Source organism: Copidosoma floridanum, unplaced genomic scaffold (assembly GCF_036245765.1).
Source record: "Copidosoma floridanum isolate Cflo_tuat_1 unplaced genomic scaffold, Cflo_Japanese_pri ptg000016l, whole genome shotgun sequence".
Taxonomy (NCBI): Eukaryota; Metazoa; Arthropoda; class Insecta; order Hymenoptera; family Encyrtidae; genus Copidosoma; species Copidosoma floridanum.
In genome coordinates, this window is record NW_028321893.1 from 14,842,107 (window position 1) to 14,864,478 (window position 22,372).

The window sequence follows — 22,372 nt, forward strand, 5'->3', positions numbered from 1 at the left end:
ATCTGGCTGAAGCACGATGTTCACTGATTCTAACTAGTCGAAAAGTAACCTAATTTTACGGTTGTAATCTGCTTGGTCTTTCGCACAAACAATAATGTCATCTAAATACACTAACATTTCTACATTTAATAAACCTCTTAATATGAGATCCGTTGGTAAATGCTGTTTTATACTTATCCTGTTCATCCATAGGAATTTGTTAAAATCCACTTGCCAAATCAACTAATGAAAAATATACTGATCCTTCAAACTGGTCCATTGTATCTATGATTTTAGGAAATGGATATGCATGAACAATGGTTTTTTTATTAAGTTCTCGGGAATCGATTACTACCTTCCTTCTTAGATTTCCGTTGCTGACAGGTTTGTTTAGAACAATCCAGAGAGGTGAATTATATTGTAATGACAAAGGTTTTATTATTCCATCTCTGAGTGTCTTAGTTAGATGTCCTTCTAAGATTCTTTTATGTTCTGGTGGGGGAATTTATTGCTCAGTGGTAATTAAAATGTTATTTCCTGTTGGGACATCACAGGGAACAAAATTTGTACAACGTAGGGACTTCCCTGGTAGTAATCCAATGTCGTGATATTCTATTATAAAACTATAAATTCTATCTCGTTATTCTAAATGTAAGAGACATATATACATGAGTTTCTTGAGTGTTTTTATTCGTTTAAGATTATTCTTAATTAAATAAATTTTTGCTTCGCTATTAATATTAGGGTTAAATTCTAGTGTGATGTACTTGAAAGGTAAAATCTCTTTTGGGTCTACATTAATTACGATATGTCCTCCGCTGCCAATAATTGCCATAATAGTACAGTAGTTGTTTTTATTGCGCACTATTTCTTCACCTAAGTATACATTATTATTTTCTACATCGGTTTGCGGTAAATAACCTTCATTTGATTAAGTGTTTGATTGATACAACTTGACGTATGTAGACTTTGAAAGTGTGTTTAAGTGATTTATCGTTAACTTGTTGTTTTTAGGAAGATCTTGTCGTTTTATCTTGTTATTGCAGTAAAGAATTTCATCTATTAAGTTACATTGAGACTTGTTGTAAAGTAAGTTTATATATTTACACTGATTGTTCTCGTTATTTTCCATATCGGGGCAAATAATAGTCTAAGGATTCTCTCCTTTTCCAGTCAAAATTAATTTATTACACTCATCTTGGAACTATACATCCGCCAATATACCACTGAATTTCTTGTATCTTGTTACATCTCATTTTTTTAGTGGCCCTGCTATATATTTATAATAAGGACTTTGTTATGATTGCCTTCATAAATTTACAAGTTAAAAAATTTTTCTTTATTTATTGTCTTTATAAATATCCTTATAACTTTTTATTTGGATCAAACGTAGGGACTTAGATTTTGTTTTCTTAAGCTTGTTTTTTAAGTTTTTGAGTGATCTAATTTTTTTCTTCTTTTTTATAGTGTTGTATTCTTTGTGTCTTTTACAATGAAATGAGGTTTATTACATTATCATCATCTTACATGATAGCGTCCGTATCGAGATAGTTTGATAATGTGGCCTGTTGGTCCTTACAAAATTTTTGACAGAGTAGTCCTCCATTTTCAACAGTAATATTATTTAAGACAGTATGAAAAATCGTAGGTTTTCTTCGTATTGTTATAATAACTATACTTTTTATCTAAATGGGGTAAGATCTTATTCCTGTCAAATCAATTAATTTAATTGCAATATTCATCACTTAAGTACTCGGCGTTTTGTTTTGATTGAAACACTGGGAGCTCATTTCTGAATGACATCTGGGGTGAGCCACCCAAAAGTTTAAATAACGTGGCAAATAATTGCCTCTTGGCTGTTGATAATTTGAAAAAAAATTTCCTTTGGTTATTAGAACTTAAATTTTGTTAGTTATGATTATTATAGTTGTTTTTGGGGTATCTTTTATAATTATTTGTCTTGCCTCTATAAGATTAGTTACTTCCAAAATTAAAACTCGAATTTTGTTGTGCGTAACAACTTTTAAAATTTTTATTACTATACTGATTTAAATTATTTTGACCATAATTATGACCGTTTTGTTGATTTCCATGATATTGACTTTTTTTATTGTTCCCAATATTTTCGCGAAAGTTAGATTATTGTTCAATTGTCTATGATGAAAGTTAAAGTGATAATTAAAATTATCTATTAATTGATTATATTATTAATTTTCCCTTATTTATCCTGTTCAAATCGATGATTGTTATACGTATGTAATTGATTATGTCGATGTCAATCACTAAAGTCAATAATGAAAAGCATCTGATAGAGCAGCAAGTTCTTTCTCATCTACCTGCTGGCATATTATAGGTGTTCGTTCTTCTATGAACATGTCTAACGCCATATTTCTCGTTGGTGTCATGATATGTGCGTTGTACATATTACTCTTATCTTTCACCAGAGTCTTTTCAGCACCGTCCAACTGTATGTTCACATAATTATAATTCATAATATTGGCCCATTGATTGGCCTTGTTGTCGACGCACTTTTTGCAACTCAGTTTAATAATGAGCGACAGTTCTTCCCCTCGCATACCGTTTCTATTAGTACAGCACCTTCTATCCATGTGGCATCTCGCAGATTTTGCAACACTGCTTTCTCTCTTACATAAATCTTTTTGATCGTCTCTGACCCAACTTTCTCCGTTCCTAACATCTAAAATTTAGTGCTTGAACGGAATATTTTTCACATCAAATATAAAAACAAATTTTATTGCATTTTGAAACGAGACGTTGTCGTCAAAAGACTCATCAGCACTTCAGCTACTGTCACATTTGCATCATCTTGACTCTCGTTTCCTTTTACCATTTTCACCGTTTAAGTTTTATCTTTGTTGTAAAAGAGCGCTGAGGGTTCACAAAAGTCTTAACAATGCCTATAGTCGCAAAAGGGTGAGTTAGAAAGAAAACTTCGAATGCTTTTAATGTATACATTTTCAGACATCAAGAAACTGACGCAGAATATTCATTGAGAGTAAAATAACAGAGTAAAAATTGACAAATAAAAAATTTAGTAAGTAAGAGATCAGGTTTTTATCACAACTCTGACAGTTATCACTTAAATCTTTTAGATTTTGAAATCAGTAAAATAATATGAATTTGTATTGTATATGCTATTGTTATATAAAATTCTCAACTGAGAAGATAAACTTTGTTACTAATTTAACGTATTGATAGCTAAAATACACGTTTTGTAGTAACATAAAAACATATTAAGAATGACTTACAATAGATTTATTTGAATATAGTGTCGAGCAAAAATTTTTTTATAAATACTTGACATTATTTTATTTTTCAAGAAAAATAAATGTATTCATAGTTTGGACTACCATTACCAGAGGAGTACTTTTTATTTAACTTAAGATTTAACAAATAGTATAACCGTTTTAAAAAGATTAAAATTAAAAAAAAAGTAAGAAGAAGTGGATTGAGTAGTATGAAAGAGGCTTGTATGATTTTACGGAAAAGCTTTAAAAATGTAAGACAAGACTCCTTAAGTAATTTCTACGCAAATTTTTTGAAGAAATAACTTGATAGTTAAAATGAGAGAGCTTTTTAATATTTATCGTTTTGGAAAGAAATAATCAAACCACAATCATGAAAGGAACATTCTTAAGACCATTTCAATGGTTTCATTTCTGTAGTTTAAAACTAAATTATTATATTTGCTTTAAAAATAAGCTAACTTAAAAAATTATTGTTCTTAATAAAAAAAAAATTAGTTAACTGTAATTTTCAAGATGAGCTACGACTCTTAAGTACTGAACAACTGAAATAAACGAACCTCTACAAAAAAAAAAAAAAAAAACATTACGTTTAGTTTACCTAATGATTTTTACGAACTGCTATGTTTTTTTAAACTCAAATAATTTTTTACTCTTTGATTATACTATTTCATTTTTTTTAATTTATAAAAAAAAAGAACAAAAATTAGTTTCAAGTTTTTAACCATAAATAATTATAAATACAGGAATTCCGCCTTTATTATCATTTATTTTATACAGAAAATTAATTTTATTTAAATTTTAGCGTTTTCCACATCAACTGACGAATCTAAAGTTAAAGACAAAGGCTTCAACAAAGAATAAAAAAGAAATTGTATCTTTATGTGGTAAATAAGGATACTGAAATCAGAAAAAAGATATCAGCATTCCTTAGCACTACATAAATGTTAGGTCAAAAATCTGCTAACAAATTATACACAAAATAGTTTTATAAATTATTTGTACATTAAAATTAAATAAAATTTACCAAAAAACCGTATAGCTATTAAAGAACTGCAAAAGAGAATAAGATTTTGTTTTGATATTTCAAAAAGATAGAGTGATAGAGAACCTGTACAAAAAAATGAAAAAAAGTTGTGGGGCTAAAAAATTCTGAAAGGAGATCAAAATATGTTACGTAACAAATTATCATAAATGCTACGTTATCGTATGTTGTACACATAAATACAATTCTGAAAAATCTATCTGTAAATGTATTATTACTTATTATAACATTGTGTTAAACATTATTCATGTTTTAAAATAAGAGTGTATTCAGAAAGTTTTAATTGCACTTTTTATTTTATTTTAAAAAAATCTTATTTATAGTTTTAATTTTTGTGTTTTAAAATGGATCCAGCAGTGTGTTTTTTTGTCAAGAGTGGTGATGCTTCTGTCGAATTGTAGCTAGGTTTTACTTATATAAAAAAACAGAGAAATGTAACATTACTACTTGTATAATTATCAATACAGCCTAAGAGTGCATTAACATTAGTGGAACCAAACCAACAATTATCGATGGATAGCACTTTTCGCATTAGCTATTCGCTTTATGTACGATTTTAACGCGTGTTTTCTTAAAATGTGATGATGACAGATACAAATTTTTTTTTAAGAGGTGGTGAGAAAGGTGAGGCACAAAAAATATGAGGTAAGTCACGAAGTAGGGGGAAACAAATTAAGGACGTTTGGTAGTGATTGAATTTTCCAACGAATTTTTCTGAAATTTTGACCAGACGTTTTTATTGTTGTTACAATAAACCAGTCAAAATTTAAAGAGGTTCCTCTGTTTCGTTTTCGAGATATTGAATTTCAAAGTTAAGTCATTTTAACACTGTCGCTTATGGGAGAACTGACTAAATCACAGTTTTAAGCAAATTGGGCCAGTGAATTTGGCCAATTTTTTTATATGTTACAGATAATGTTATTAATTTGATGTATACCAAGTTTTGCGACGATCGTCTGATTCGTTTATAAATAAAAAATTAAATAAAAGCTCGACCGAAACGCAACGGCAACGTTGCAAGTGGCGGGAAATTCAAAATGTTCCAGGATGTTGATCAGTAAATATCTCAATATTATTGTAGATATTTATGCATTCACGCATAAAATACAAGCTTACGTGTGTGCGTGAGTGTATGTACAGAACGCCCACCCCTTCCCATAAAAAACAATAAATGTTAATAACACGCTTTTTTTTTTTTTTTCTAATTTCAAATTTATTATTTCTTCTTAAGATACAATTTTTTTGCACATTACAAAATCACATGCTCATAGTTTGAATCACTCATCTTAGAAATCATCCTACTTATCTGACATCCCATGCTGTATGAGACTTGTCAAGTCATTTAAAAATTCAAGTATTTTATTTACACTGGTAGCTCTTTTGATTAAAGGGCTTTGCCCATTTATTACAAGTCTTTCTAATTACTCATTTATTCATTTTCACTACACTTTTATAATAAATCAGTAACAAATACTTACAGCTTTATCACAAAAACATTGATACACGAACGCTGTCGTAACCGACGCAGCACGCAGCAGACGAGCAGACAGTGTAGAGTGTGCAGAGACACCTGATGCGTGTACATGAACACTCACACATTTAAGACCTGTACGACGTTGCCAAATCTTCATTCATTGCTGGTTTCCCCTCACCGCGCAAATGTTTCCCCCCGCTAACACTACCGAACGTCCTTAATATAATTCTGTCTTTTTTATAGGAGTAATGAAAAAGCACCAAAAATTTTAGTTATGATAAAAGGTGGTGAAAGGCGTGAGGGGGAAATTTAACATTTAACTAGGTTAACTCAACAAAAAAATATAAGTAATCTTACCTTAATTTAAGAGTTGGCTAAGGGGTAGTAAGGAGGATATAAGAGGGGGGGGTCTGGACAGTGGACAATTTTTCAATATCCTTTAATACCTATACTTTATCTCATAATAAGAGTTCAATAATTTATTAACACTACCTTATTTTAGTCTTAAATTATGAGTCATTTGATTTTATACTTTATATAGAAACGTTTATTGCGTATAAATATTTTCATAAAAACAAATGAAATTTTTGAGGCAGAAATAAGTAAAAAATTTTTTAAATTGATTATATTCTTGTAACGATTAAACATGAAAATCAAAATTTCATTCAGAGTATTGAAAAAAATTTAAGTTATTTTAATCTTCATAAAAATACCTTTTAATATAACAAAAAGGTTAGGTTAGTTTAATGTGTTAAATGAATATTTTGTAAAAAATTCCTTAAGCCTTTATACACTGTCAATGCATAGTATTCTTCCTAATAAATCTATAGCCTTAAAAAGTTTTGAAATCGTAATATGAAAACGGTCAAGTTTTTTTGGCGCAACATGCATTTCGTATAACACTTGTAGTATAAGGTAAAAGTACCAACGCTGGAACACACTTTTTAATTCTGTCCCAATGGTGGAACAGGCAATAACTAATAAACGTTTGAGAACTTTATCTTAAAAAAATTCATCATAGATCTCTAAACTGGTGTCTTATCATATCCACAAAACTTATCATCTATCTTTAATTGCATTACAATAAAATAAAAAGTTTATTGAAATGACTGTTTCATTATACGTACAATTCACAACATAACCTCAAATTTTGGATGTCCCGTTGGTGAAACACATAGATTCTATTGAAATAACATGTACGTTTCACGATTGGGACATTACGTACCACTATTGGGACATGCATTCTCAATGGTGTTTCACTTTAGGTACAACATGGCATAGTAAGTTTCTATTAAATTAAAGTTATTTCTTGTTAAGATAAAATTCATCAAAAAATGTATTTAATAAGTAGGCAGCAAAATATATCAACAAAAGTTTAAATGCTCATGTTATCTTCCACATGTAATTTTGTATGAATTTTAAAACAAAATTTCACCAAAAAATCGTTCCAGCATTGGTACATTTACCTAAATACTGTCTAATATTTGTACTTTAACAAAATCAAACTCAGTAATATTGACTTTTGACTGCTACTTCATGCTAATTTGACATTATATTCATTGATGCTTGGCTATGTCGTCAGTCAATAGACATGGTAGGGCATTATTTAAATGTATGTGTTGATGTAAAACTTGTATACAATACCTATCAAAAGTCAATGTTACTTAGTTTGATTTTATTCAAGTACGAGTATTACACAGTATTATACTACAAGTGGCATATGGAATGTATGTTGTGCCAAAAAAAAACTTGACCGTTTTTATATTTTGATTTCAGAACTTTTTAAGGCTACAGATGCTTTAGGAAGAATTCTATTCATTGCAAGGGTATAAAGGCTTAAGAAGTTCCTTACAAAATATTCACCAACACATCAAACTTACCTAACCTTTTTATTCTGTTAAGAGGTGTTTTTATTAGGATCTCATAACTTTTCAGGAAAATACCATTTTTAAATATTTGTATAAAAAAACTTAGTTACTTCAGGTATCGTTCATATTAGAAAGTACTGGATAGGAACGCAGTCTGTACAACATTACTATGTTGATCTATAATAGTCCTACTAAATTTTCACTTGAAGTTTTTCAGATGAAGATGTTTTGAGTATAAAAATGATTGCAGAGGTTGATTTGTACAAACAGTTTATAAATCAACTGGACAAAATAACTTTTTTTTTAAATATGGTTTCAGGATTTGTATCAATCATGATTTTTTTTTTCTTTGATTTAAGTACTTTATCGTATGATTCTTATTAATTTTTTTTTGAAGCCAATAACACAAATTGAATTACTCTTTCTAAAAAAATTTTTGGACAAAATACTTATAAATTATACGCATCAAAAATCCCAAATGTGTCATTCATTTAACTAGCTTTTATCATTATCTTTGTTATGCATCGATAGAATTCAAACATTCCAAATTACAGTTATTTAATAATGAACGGCAATATGACTTATTACAACATAACATTGCCAAAATTAAGGAAAAACTGAAGAAGATTAGGAACAAAAAGTATTTTAATTAAAAAAAAAGAAAGTTGCAAGACATTACAAATATTACAAAATTTAATTAAAAACGAAAAATTTGTAGTGCCACGAATAGTAAAATAAGATAAAAAAATAATGTGTCAACAAATGGAACAAACGCAAATTAAAATGTTATACGCAGAAAACAGAAAACAAAAGTTTATGAAAACAGTTTTGGCAAAAGTTTTTCTACAGATGTGAAATCGTCGTACATATATAGTTGACTGTAAAAAAATTATCATGATTGTTTATAATAGAATTGGGTTTCACGTTACAAACTCAACCTCAAAATTTTGAATTACTTATGGCATTTTTTTCTTCTCTCACGACATTGGCACTACATCAAGCAAAAGGGAAAAGATTGGGAACGACTATCTGAATACTTAACGATGCATTTAAAGATGCTGCTATTGCTTGAGGTTTAGTGGAACACGATTCCCAAATTTTCAAAATTTTTAAATAAACATATAACGTTACGCTGCCATGTCGATTCAGATGATTTTTGCGTGGTTTATAATGACTAAAGAAATTTGTAGCAAACGTTTATGGGAAAAAGTCAAATAATTTTTTATTGAAGATTTTGAAAAAAATTAAGAAATGAGTGCCTTGTAACGGCCAAATCAAATTTTCAAATTTGAAGAAAACTCTAAAAAATTAAAAAAATTCCTTAGAAACAGATGAAAGAGCATTACGTGAGGTATTTGGTGCAAGTATTCATTCTTGAATTGAATGAATTGTCTTAGGAGGAGATTTCAGATAGATTCTTTTAGAAGAAAAAAAATTTTTAATAGAAGCATGATTATACAAGAAAGAATTAAATTATTGTATCTTGAGTCATTGTTTCGTATTGTAAAACTTGATATCAATGTTCGCTTAATTGACAAAACATTTTTAAATTTCTTGTAAGATATTGTAGGAGAAAAAGTTATATCATTGCAAGTGCCAAATGGATTAAAAAACTATTAATGTTTGTTCCGATATTTTAGGTACAGGTTTTAACTTTTCGATAAAGAGCATTGTACTTATTTCTCATAACTGATACAGTAAGTTTTTGAATAACAAAATTCTAAATTGTGTAAAAAAAATAATGAAAACATACTACTGCGTAGATCATGCTACTTATACTTGTGTTGATAAATCTGATAGTGATATATATATATATATATATATATATATATATATATATATATATATATATATATATATATATATATACATATATTTATAAATCCATTAAGGCTTGACTCCATATGAGCTAAGTTGAAAAATCAGAACAATTAATATTTTAATACGAAATTCAAGTGTAGTTGATGACTCATGACTTAATGGCAGAAGATTATGAATTAATGTATTTACTGTATAACAATCTTAAATTAAAAATTATAACTAAGTAGAAAATTGAATGGAGAGTTTTTATACCAAAAATAACTTCAAATACAGGATATTTATCTTTATTTTTTTTTTTTTTATACAGAAAACAGTTTCCTTTAGTCTTAGCGTTTTTTATGACTATACATAAATTTGAAGGTCACAATTGTAATAATATTCAATTATACTTGTAAATTTCTCTGTTTTTGCATAATTAATCATACGTTATATTATCCAAATGCAAAAATAAAAATTTAATTTATATTCACGTGCTAATAATTTAAAGATAGAAAATATTGTTCAAAAATAAATTTCTTACGTTAACTAATCTAAAGATGATAAAAAAATTGAATTTTTATAATTTAAATCATTTTAAGTTTTGTTTAGTATCCTAAACTTATACGATTTTCTAAAATAAATCACTGATTGCAGATGCTCAATTTAAGTTATATTAAAACACTTAATTAGAACAAAAATGTAAATGCATCAAAATACTATGTACCCTATTATGAAAATATCATGTCTTTTTCTTATATAGCTCACTTAATATGTAAATCATAGTCGCTAAAACTGTTGTAATTGCTAACCGCGAAAACTACTAAACTGGTTTTGCCGAAATTTTGCATACTGATTCTTGATGATTCCGAGATGATTTTCGCATAGTTTTTTTCTCGAAAAAGTTGATAACAATAGCCATAAATAGGCTCAAAGTTTTGCTAAAATAAGCTATCTTGGCACTTTAGTAGGATCCCCAAGGTGGCGTCGAGGTAAAATTAAAGCCTCCCGCAATCAAAGATAGTGAAGACTGGTTATAAAATGCCACATCGACTTGACGATTATCGTAGTCGTTCATCGGCAGTGCACCAAGAACAGAGTTGTTAGTCGTGCAGCTGGGCATCCCGGCTACCGATGACACTCGTATTTCATAGGCAAGCGAAATAAATCGGATTTTACCCTGGATTGCTAAGATAACTAAGTACCACAAAAAACAGGCGTTCGGAACGTCAACGTCTCTGGTGGAATATTAGGAGACGTGTCTATCCAGAGGACAACCTGATCTAACACTTTAGAGCTTTGCAGCTGTTCAACCATCTGGCCTGGTGCCGTCAGAGAATTTTCTACTTCAAATACAAGCCAGGGAAGACAGCCCTGAAGAGTACGGGCAGCCAAAATGGCCTCTTTCTTAGTAGTCGTTCCAAGGGCATAACTACAGAGAAGGTATTCTCCAGGTATGACTTTCCTGACTAACGATAAACGCTTGGTTATCCAGGGAATGACCTGTAGACGAGGTATTCTTTGGTCAGCGGTGTACCTCCCTCCTTCACGGTCTCCGTACACAGAGACTCAAAGAATAAGAGTCGAGCTACCCGCAGCTCACTCTCCATTATCAAGAATAATAATGAGGAATATTTGCAAGTTTCACCACTGGCCTTTTTCAGGGCTATTATAAGTATTGACGTTCCCTACTTAACCATCAATCCCATCGGTTCTTTTAAGAGCCACCTAAGTTTAAACTACCTTGCCAACAAATACATTTTTACTACTATTTCCGGCAACGATTCGTCAACTTAAAAAACTATATATAGCTGGCCACTATGAAACGAAGTCAGTCATTCACTGGCAGATGTTACAAGCAGAGTTTTTCGTTACAAGGCTGGGAACCCCAGTGACTGACGACCCTATATTACCCTTTTGACTTTAAGCATTCAACCAGGAATCATCGATATTCTCCAAGGCCTGCGCTGGAAGAACCAAATAGCTATAAAGAAAGAATAATAGACGTAAGCCAACGAGACTGCCTCCAACGGGCTAGCATCACGAACCAACTTCTCTACCTTTAATCACAAAAACAACTGAGTCTGCAAAATAAGAAGGTGCTTTAGATACCAGCGCCTTCGAAGTTATACCAGGAGATGTTAGAAAAGAGCTCTACAACTAGCTCCACAGCTTTAACTAATGTAATTTTCCTCCTGATCAGTGTGGTGCTGCAATAATAGGCCAGAGAAGATCACCCTGAGGTATAAAGGTAATCACGTTTGCTGGGAAATTTAGTCAAAAAAGAGTTCACTTAAGAAGCTCACTGGTCCTTTTCAGGGTCATCAGACGTCGAACTACCTTGCCAACAAATATATTACAGCCTAACAAAGTTGAAAAAACTAGCCTTTAGAGCTCACAAGAGTCTCAACTCTGCCAAAAGTCACAAGAAGTTGAATTGGAAGGAAAACTTCAAATGTATCTAATAAATACAACCTTAGGCGTCAAGAAAATGACGCATTCACATTCACATTTACATTCATCCAGATTAAAGCAGCATCAAAATCGATAAATAAAGAATTTATTAAGTGAGAGATCAGCTTTTTACTATAACCCTCATAGTTATCTTTTGAATCTTCCAAATTTTTAAATAGGTAGAATATTTATTTGTACTTTTGTTGCGATAAAAAACGTTGAGATTAAGCTCCAGGACTTTGTTGCTCTGGTAATATAGTTGTGAGATAAGAGAACAAAATTTGTTAGATATAAATTTTTTTAAAGATTTAAATCCTTACAGCTGTAAACAAAAGCCCTGTTCATAGATTATACGGAAAAAACTGCAAATCAATGGCCTTTTAAGGCCACCGATTATTTTATGGCATAAGGAATACCCGGTGCTTTTTAGCATAGTTAAATTTTTTCACTTTTTACTGCTTTTTACTTGACCAAATAAACTGTGTGGATTCGGAACATATATGTTTTTAATAAAAAGATTTTTGTTCAGAGAAGTGTCTGAAATAGATGAAAAAATTCTAATTGAAAACGTTTCACATTAGATGTCCAACACACTATGGTGTTCCATTTAGTGAGTCTCCGGCGACTCCAAGACGAGGGGGGGGCCTTGTATTCAATATGGCAAAGAATAAACTTACTGAGAAATAAAAAAAAAAATCAACAAGCGTGCCATAATACTGCCTCTAAGGTGGTGTGGAAATGTGCGAAAAAATTGTATAGATAGTATAATCGTTATCGGAGAGTTGGAAAGTGGCTGAAGAGGGCTTAAACAAGTATTGTAGGGTTGCTCGGACACTGTATTGAGCAGATATTAATGAGAAATGTATATTGAGAAATAAATGCTTCAAACATACGAACTAAAATTTTTAAAACGTTTTGTAAACATTGAATGTAGACTTTAATAATTTTATTTCAACAATTCAAACGGCTAATGTTCAGAATCTTAAAAACAGCAGTGTTTCTTCGAATTACGCACAATTTTGCCCCATAGATGTAATGGCAGTACTGCACGACTCTCGAATTACAAGCGTGACTAAATTTCAATGTTTTCTAGTTGCACGCCCTTTTCTTACACTCTGGCGTATGTGATTAGTCTGCTTTTGCTGTTCACGCGTTTTTTCATCACCTACCGTTATATGTACTCATAATTTTTAGTTAGTAACTAGCTCTCAGTAAGTTAAACTCAAGTCTGTTTTTTTAATAGTCATCAAACAGTTAATATTCAAAATCATCCCAATTATTATTTCAAGCTCGTTAATCATCAGATATATCAAATCAGTATCAATAACATACTATTTAAGTTGATATGTTCATACAGTAAGTTTCATACAAAAACTGTTTGAGTAAAACACGTGTTGTGAGGTGAACATAACCTATCAATCACAGAATGACTCATAATACAGTGGATAAGGCTCAATGTGAAACAGTTATATTTAATTTGTACCATTGTTGCAACGGTGTTGTAACTAAGTGTTATATTATTCAAGAAGTGTACATTCAGTGAAACTCTTACTTCGTTCAAACTCTTTCACACAGACACACTCTCTACACTTACACACACACACACAAAACGTAACATCTCATTATACTTATTTAGTTTTAAAATACAGTTACAAATTTAAATCTAGTTGAGAATAACTTGAGATTGAGAAAAGAAGATACATCTTTTTCTTTTAAATTTGAAACAATCGTTGCTAATGTAAAAGACCTAGCAGTGTATCAATGTATTAATAAAACATTTCGTTGTGCCAAAATTTCGTTGTGGTCCTTTTTTTTGTTACAATCATTTCGAAAAAATGTCTTACAGAAAAGGTGGAAGCTTGGGTGAAAATGCAAAAAAAGAAGGACATTTTATTTTCACCAACACACTTTTTGAATTCACGGTTAAAAATTGATGATAAATCTGCGTTCGTATTTTTTATATTTAGTTAGCATTCAGCCATGTGAGAAAAAAGTTGTTTCACATATTTAATCATACTTTATATCAATTGTCAGTTTTATTGATAAAATTTTTAAAAAACAGACTTACACGAGTAAAGCAAAAAATAGTGATTTTGAAATATTAAGACTCAGCGTGAAAGAGTTAAAAGATGATGAGAAAAATCATGCTTTTTTACTTTTGAAGAAAATCTTTTAATGAAGAGAAAAATCATGTAAAGATTATGAATTACCAAAAACAAATAGAAGCATAATTTCTAAACATATTGAGGAAAATGAAACTATCATCGATTTAGAAATTTCAGGAATGTACTTATTAAAGCCCATAGTAATAAAAAAAACTTTAAATGAAATTATTACTAGTGATAAAAAGTCATACTTCCCTGATGATCCAATAGGTACTGAGAAACAATTATTGTGAATAATAATAATTATTTATTTTTTGTCAAAAAAGACAAAAGCTATACTATGGCTTAGACGGAAATAACTTTTATTTTATGAAAGGGATGACAAGTCCTAAAATATTTCGATTACCATGAGATTTAAATAAGATTTCAGATTCTTTCTACGAAAAAGAAGCTGGAAAGAAAAAACAAAAAGTAAACGTAATTATTTGAGACAAAGCTTGAATAATACCTTAAAAAGCTGTGGGGATAGTAGATGAAACTTTAGAGGATTTCTGTAATATTAACTCTTCATTCGGAAGAAAGTTATTCATTTTAGGGAGCAATTTGAGACAAATACTTTCAGAAATAAAACATAAGTGTAAAATTACTATGATGTGAAAGACTATAAATTATTAACTTCTATAGAAACACTCCAAAATTTATAAATTAAAAAATAATATGTGGAGTAGGGATTTACAATCTTCATTATTATTATTATTATTATTCATTTATTAGTTTTCAGCATTTAGTTAGGCCCAGAAAAGGAACTTGCATACATATCTGTGAAATAATTACAATACCAAATTTTACAAAATCATCTTAAGACTACAAACTGCATTGCTACTCATACTTTGCTATCCTAGTCGCCATACCTTTACATTGCATATCCTTAAGTACTAATAACACTTAACTCTATAAGCTTTGGTAACTTTTACATCTCTTGTTGACAGGTACTCGCATAACCTTACATTCTTATGATCGCGGTCAGACTTACTTCTGAACATACATCTTATACTTATATGACCTATAATACACTTTGGCTCGCCGAATTTCGATATTGAATTACTCAATTATATTTATCTTCCCCCCCCCCCTCTTCACTCTTTTCCTCTCTTTTCTGAATCTATCGCTTTATTTATTGCTTTTAGGATCTTACACGCCATTTTAAAGTCGTAAACAACCACAGTAGTCTCTGGTAGTTAGAAAATATTAAAAATATTAAAAACTCAACTGGATGACTGTCATTATAGTCCATGAAACTTTCAAGCCATTGTTTCCGAACAATATTTTCTACTTTTAAATTATCATTACATTATTTTTCAAAATAAATTTTTACTTTTACATTTTTAAAACGTGACGTATAATTAACCATACGAAAACAGTGATTTTTTCAAATATAATTCGTTATTATGAAAATTTTAACTGTCACATCTATTTACGGTTATGGAAAACGCTAAGCTAAGAAAATTATTTTCTGTATCGAATAGAAAGTTACGACGATAAATATTCTATATTTAAAGTTATTTTTAGCATAAAAACTCTATTTAATTTTTTTACAGTTATTATGTTCAATTCAATATCGTATTTGAGTAATTTTGTAATTTGTAATCTTTTACTGTTACATAAGTCATCCACAACACTTAAATTTAGTATCAACATAACGATTGTTCTAATTTTTAAATTAAAATCATGCAACGCGTGGAGGTTAGCTTTTACGAATATTTTTGAGAAATTCAATTGAAAAGTTTGTATAAAGAACACTATAAGCGTCATCAAAATTCGTGTTAGTATCCTAATCTACACTGTAATTTGTTTTTATTCCTCCTTTCACATGATTTAGAATTTTATTATTTAAAAAGTAAGTATATTTTTTATGAGCAGTGAGTATAACGTTATTAATTGAAAAATTAAAATCTTTTCCAAAAATATTGAAACAAATACTAGTTGGTTTTTATTCACTTGGCACTTGCAATAATATAATTCTTCCATCTCCCGTATCTAATCATAATTTTGAAAATGTTTTGTCAGTTGAACGAATGCTAATATTAAGTTTCAGAATAAGAAATAATGACCAAAGATATGATGATTTAATACTTTTTTGTAAAATCACGCACCTATGACTGTTTCTAAAATCTGAAAGAATCCATCTAAAATCACTTCAAAAAACAATGAATTTGTCACAAAAATTGATACTTGTATCACATAAATCACGTCATGTTCTTTTAACTATTTCTCAGGCTTTTTTTTAATTTTTTGAAGTTTTCTCTAAATTTAGAAATTCAGTTTATTTGTTCTTAGGCATTATTTTCTTTATTGTTTTTTAAATCTTTAATATAAAATTGTTTTAATTTTTTCCATAAATTTTTACTACAAATATCTTCAGACATTCAAAGACTTGTAAAAAATTTTCTCCACTGCTATGACAGCAGAACGTTACATGCTTCTTTAAAAATATTATGAATTTGGAAGTCGTGTTACACTAAACGTAAAACAGTAACAACATTTTTTAAACTTACTATTAAGTATTTCGTTATCTGTTCTTTGCAATTCAAAACATCCTGCTCCATTGATTATTACGATTGAAAATTAGTTTAATACAAAAACGCTTTGAGTTTTTAAGGGACACTACGTTAAGCTCACCTATTCTTTAATTATTATGAACTTTTTCTGTTTTACCCAAGTTTTTGCTACTGAATTAAAACAGTGGTATTTTAAAATATTAACATAGCAAAATTTGTTCTGCAAAATTTTGGCGAAGTGAAAAATGAAAATTGAACTGTAAACGTAGAAAAATGTTTTTATATTCTTTAAGTCTGTATGATAATAAGTCAGAGTAACTATTGTTAAACGATGATAATTTTAGATATTTCATTCGATATTACAATAGCCTCTTCATTTTTGCATCGTTAGTACCAATGTCGCGAGTGAGGAAAAAAAAGGTGTTATAAACAATCCTAATGCTTTTTTTACCGTCAGTTATATACATAATGACTTTACTTCTGTAGAAAAATGTTTGCTTAAATATCTTGTTTTTATAAATTCTTGTTTTCTATGTATAATATTTTTATTTGTACCTGTTTAATTTGTTGACTTTTTGTTGTCTTAAACTTCTATTTTTTGATTCTATTTTACTATGTGTGACACTACAATTTTTTTGTTTTTAATTAGAAATTGTAATGTTGATATTATCTTGCAACTTTTTTTTTTAAATAATAATAGTTTTTGTCCCTAATTTTTCTTAGATTTTTTTTAATAGCGACATTGTTTTGTTAAAATAAGACACAATAGCTACTGTTTTTATTACCAGAAAAAAGTGGGTAATTTAAATTACTTGAATTATTTCTCATGTTCTGAGTGAAATTTTAATTTTTGTATGTAGTTGTTCGAAAAATATCGTAAATTTTAACAAATTTTTTTTAATTCGCGAAACTCTATTTCTTTTTATAAAAATGTTTATGTTCTGTATAGGTTAATTTTTACAGTATAAAATCACATGACTCATAATTTGAGACTAAAAATAAAGTTGTTTTATTAAATCAAACAACTCTTTATCTGAGATAGAGAATAGGTATAAACCAATCTCCAAAATTTGGGAGTTGCTGCAGAGAGGGTGCAGAAGGTGGAGCCCCACTTGCATAAGTATATTTATATTTACTTTTCTTAGTCTCACAGTACTTTTTTTACACTACAAAGTCTCTGACTATGTGTGTGTGTACGCGAGCGCGTGTGCGCGTGTGTGTGTGTTTATAAAAAGTGACTTATGTGGACTTCACGTGCTTCTAGAATATATATCAATAACATGGTAATGTAATGTGAGCGTGCGAACAATTCCAGTTTTGTCCTCATAATTCCCCTTACATACATGTGATTGTCCGCATACGTACCCTCTGGATAAACACACACACACACACACATATATATATATATATATATATATATATATATATATATATATATATATATATCTGATTGTGCGCTCCTTTGCAAAATAATTTTGGATCAGTTTGCCTACAGTGCTTATGGCTAAGACAAATTACTGTACACATTAATCGACGCCTCAGATGAAGACAATCATAACGTGACGTCACCCTATTTGCAATAACACGGGGTGACGTCACGTTGTGATTGTCTTCGTCTGAGGCGTTGATTTGCCCTAATGTATAGGGAGGTTTGACGCTCGACGTCTTTTATATTGAGCTGTACATTCGTAAAATAGTCTGTAAATAAATAGCTTGCTTCTTTCTTATCTCAATAAAAGTCCATATCTTCTTGTTACTGCTGTTTCGTATTTTCTTGGCTTTATGAAGGGCAATTATTAACAGACTATATCTAAATCACTGTCCCAAGCCATTAAAATTCAAGCCAGCCACCCCCACAATACAGTTTACTACACTCAATAGTAAATAATAATCGTCACTAAAGTTGTGTTGAATAGAATCATGAACTTTTTGTTTCTTATAAAAAAACTAGTAGTAACTCCATTTAGTATTTTGACGTTGATGTTCTACGGCTCTAATAGTTATGATATCTCATATCAAAATTATTTTTTTGCAGGTGTTCTATTAGTTACTATGAATTAAATACAAGGGTTGGAGAAACGTTTCATGCTTCACAACCAAGTATAACTGTAGATGGATTCACAGACCCCAGTAACTCTGAACGATTTTGTTTAGGTCTTTTATCAAATGTTAATCGTAATACCGTAGTAGAACAAACTCGGAGACATATTGGAAAAGGAGTAAGATTATATTATATTGGAGGAGAAGTTTTTGCAGAGTGTCTCTCAGATTCTAGTATTTTTGTTCAAAGCCCTAACTGTAATCAACGCTATGGCTGGCATCCAGCAACGGTGTGCAAAATACCACCTGGTAAGTAATATACGTGAATATTATGTATTTGTTACATTCCAATTAGGATTTATTTCCCTCGGAATTGCAAGAACATGTTTTTTTTTATAACAGTTAATGTAACATATGATTAATGTGTGGATAACGTTTATTTATAACGGTAATCACTATTTATTTGTAATACCTTAAATATGTAGACCATACAACTTATTGTACATTTAAATAGTTCGATCATAATTTTTGTATTTAAGTATTAAAATAGATGAAGGTTACCCTGGAAACCGTACACGTGGGCCAGTCTATAAAAACAGCACATTTTAAGGGTCGAACAAACTCTTAAAACATGTGTTCAATTTTTCATATAAATTTTTTGTATTATCTGTGACCTAAACAAGCTAAAATTAACGGGTCCTGCTAAATTTGCACGAGTACAATTTTCACAATGGCGAGTGTTACAGGCTTATATAGAATCTTCTAATAATCAAGATAAGTGCTCGGTCAATAAAATGATGACTTAATCCTTACATTTACATCAGTACACTTACATTCACATTTGTACAAGTTACTTTTCGAGTCAGTAATCCAACATTTAATACAGATACAATGCGTTTTGTATCGTAACAGGATAGCGTTATTGCCTTTTTTAGCAAAAGGAAAATGATGAGCTCTTGTAAAATCATTAAAAAATTGATTCTGTAATGCACCAAACGAAAACTAAACTCTGCTCTTGCACTTCAATCATGTGCGTAACAGCTTAATTCTAATTCATCACTTCCCAAGTCAATAACTAAATGCTTCACAAAGGTGTATGACATTCAATAGCATTATGAGCTGTTAGCAAAACGAGTGTTATGGGCTCTTATAAAATTGTTATAAAATTGAGATTGACTCACTAAACAAAAAATAGACCTTACTTCCGCACTTATATTATAATATGTATGTAACAGCTAAATATACAAGATAATTCCATGAAAATCCATCACTTTCTAAGTCCATAATCCAACACCTTGCGAAGATTATTATTTCAATGCAATGTCCCTCTTTGACTTTTATACCGTATGCTATAGGCTACGTTTTTAAAATTCTTTGTCTTTAAAATTTGCAAGCCTTCAGAAGAAACTACGTATCGTTGGATCAGTTTAAACCCCAGTACATTAATACCATGCTGCCAATGTTGCCATTTATCAAAGAATTTTCGTATGTCCTTATTTATTAACTTAATTTTCCATACTAATGAACAATTTTTTTGTCAAATGATTTACAAATCAATACCAAATTTAAAAAAAAAATAAGCTTGAGTTTTTTTGTCGATATTATACCATTTTTAAACTGTTACATTGTATAAATTATTATTCATGAATGATACTCAATTGGAAATAAATACAGTACACTATTCATAACCAACGTACGTTTAATAAAAGGGGATAAGATAACTGTTGATAAACACAAAATTTTTCCTTATCTAAGAAGGAATCTTAATTCGATTAACTGTGAAATAAATTTTTATCAATAGTTTAAATCTTACGGATACTTGGTAATACAAAACTCATTGGATGGAATCCTTCTTTAGGGAATTATCGGCTAGCATGCACCTTGAGATAAGAAAAAAACTAGTAGCATTTGTAGAGGAAGTTAGTGATTACACTAAAATAATATTTCAAGTATGATATAGGTCGTACTTAGCATGCTTGAAGTCTCCAGAATGACTTAAAGCTTTTCCAAGATTCTTCATTTGATGCACATAAGCTTTATTCCGTAATAGAGTTTGTGATGCATTAACTTTGCTCGTGTACACGTTGTACCGACGGTATATGACTTAAATGCTAGAGTTGCTGTTGGTGAGATTTTACTTGTGTATTTACATGCTTTTCATTATCTTCAACAATCCACTTTTTTTTAAAACTGGCTAGTCAATTACTTAAAACTAAGTTCGCTTCCAACATATATGTCGAGTCTGCCCCTCTTCTCTGACTGTTTTTAACAATTTTTCATGTTGCTTTACACTGATGTGACACGGTTTCTGTAGAAAACTGATCTCATTTCCTACGTTTGCACTCAAGTGTTTGCTAAGTGAACTAGGCACACACTATCAACGTGCAGTCTTAAATTTCAATACACACATATGTTTTATATTATCTTACTAATAAATAAAGCTAAATGGCTAAAATCGTTGCAATCCTTCACCGTGAAAACTACTAAACTGATTTTGCTAAAATTTTGCATACTTATTCTTGATAATTCCGAGATCGTTATAGCATAGTTTTTTTCTTGAAAAAGTTAATAGCAATAGCGTATATAAGCTCAAAGTTTTGCTAAAATAAACTAGCTTTGCGCTTTAGTTCAGTAGGATCTGCAAGGTGGAGTCGAGGTAAAATTAAAGCCACCCGCAATCAAAGATAGTGAAGAGTGGTTATAAGATGTCACATCAAGTTGTCCATTATCGTAATCATTCATCGGCAGTACACCAAGAACATAGTTGCTAGTGGTGCCGCTGGGCATCTGGGATACTGACGATACTGTTTTTTCTTGGGCAAACAAAATAAATCGGTTTTTATCCCGGATTGCCAACGGAAAAACAGGCGTTCGGAACGTTAACGTCTCCGGCGAAATACCAGGAGACATGTCTAGCCAGAGGACAATCTGATCTAACACTTCAGAGTTTTGTGGCCATTCAACCATCTGGCTTGATGCTGTCAGAGAATTTTTTACTTCAAATGCAAGCCAAAGAAGACAGCCCTGAAGAGTACGGGCAGCCACAACGGCCTTCTTAGTAGTCGTCTCAACGGGATACCTACAGAGAAGGTATTCTCCAGGCCCACTTTCCCGACCATCGATGAGCGGTTGGTTATCTGGGGAACGACTTAAAGACGAGATATTCTCTTATCAGTGGCGTACCTCTCTCCAGCATGGTCTCCGTACACAGAGACTCTAAGGATAAGGGTCAAGCTAGCTGCAGCCAGCTCTCAATTATAAAGAATAATAATCAGAAATTACTATAAGTATCGTCATTGTCCCTTTTTAGGGCCAACATAAATACGCACGTTCCCTAATTAACCATCAATTTCATCGATTTTTTTGAGGGCTATCTAGTTTAAAGTACCTTGCTAACAAATACATTTTTACAACCATTTTTGGCAATGATTTGTCCACTAAAAAACAATATAGAGACGGCCACTATGAAACTACATCAGTCATTTACTAGCAGACGTCACGATCGTCTTACTGGGTCTGCACTGGTTGAACCTAACAGTGAAGCTGTAAAAGAAAAATAAACTTTCGCAAATATGACAGTCTCCAACTGATAAGCATCATGAACCAATCCTTTTACCTTAGATCATCAAGATGGCTGAGCTCTACAAAAAAAAAGAAGCCTTAGAGATTTACGTATCTGGCGTAACACCGGGAGACGTTAGAAAAGAGCTCTACAACTGTGTCTGGCGCTTCAGCGAGAAGATCACCCTGAGGTATCCAGGCAGTCCCAATTTCTGTCAACCTTAG

General features: G+C 30.6%; 1 protein-coding gene across 5 annotated transcripts in view; it reads left to right on the top strand.

Moving 5' to 3' along the window:
- Nucleotides 1-22,372, top strand: part of Smox (Smad on X) — a 360,356-nt gene that overhangs the window by 273,809 nt on the left and 64,175 nt on the right. For all 5 annotated transcript variants that reach the window (XM_089592307.1, XM_089592312.1, XM_089592311.1 and 2 more), the window contains exon 3: nt 18,582-18,895. In XM_089592307.1, the coding sequence (XP_089448433.1) occupies nt 18,582-18,895 (314 nt within the window). The remainder of the gene's footprint in view (nt 1-18,581; nt 18,896-22,372) is intronic.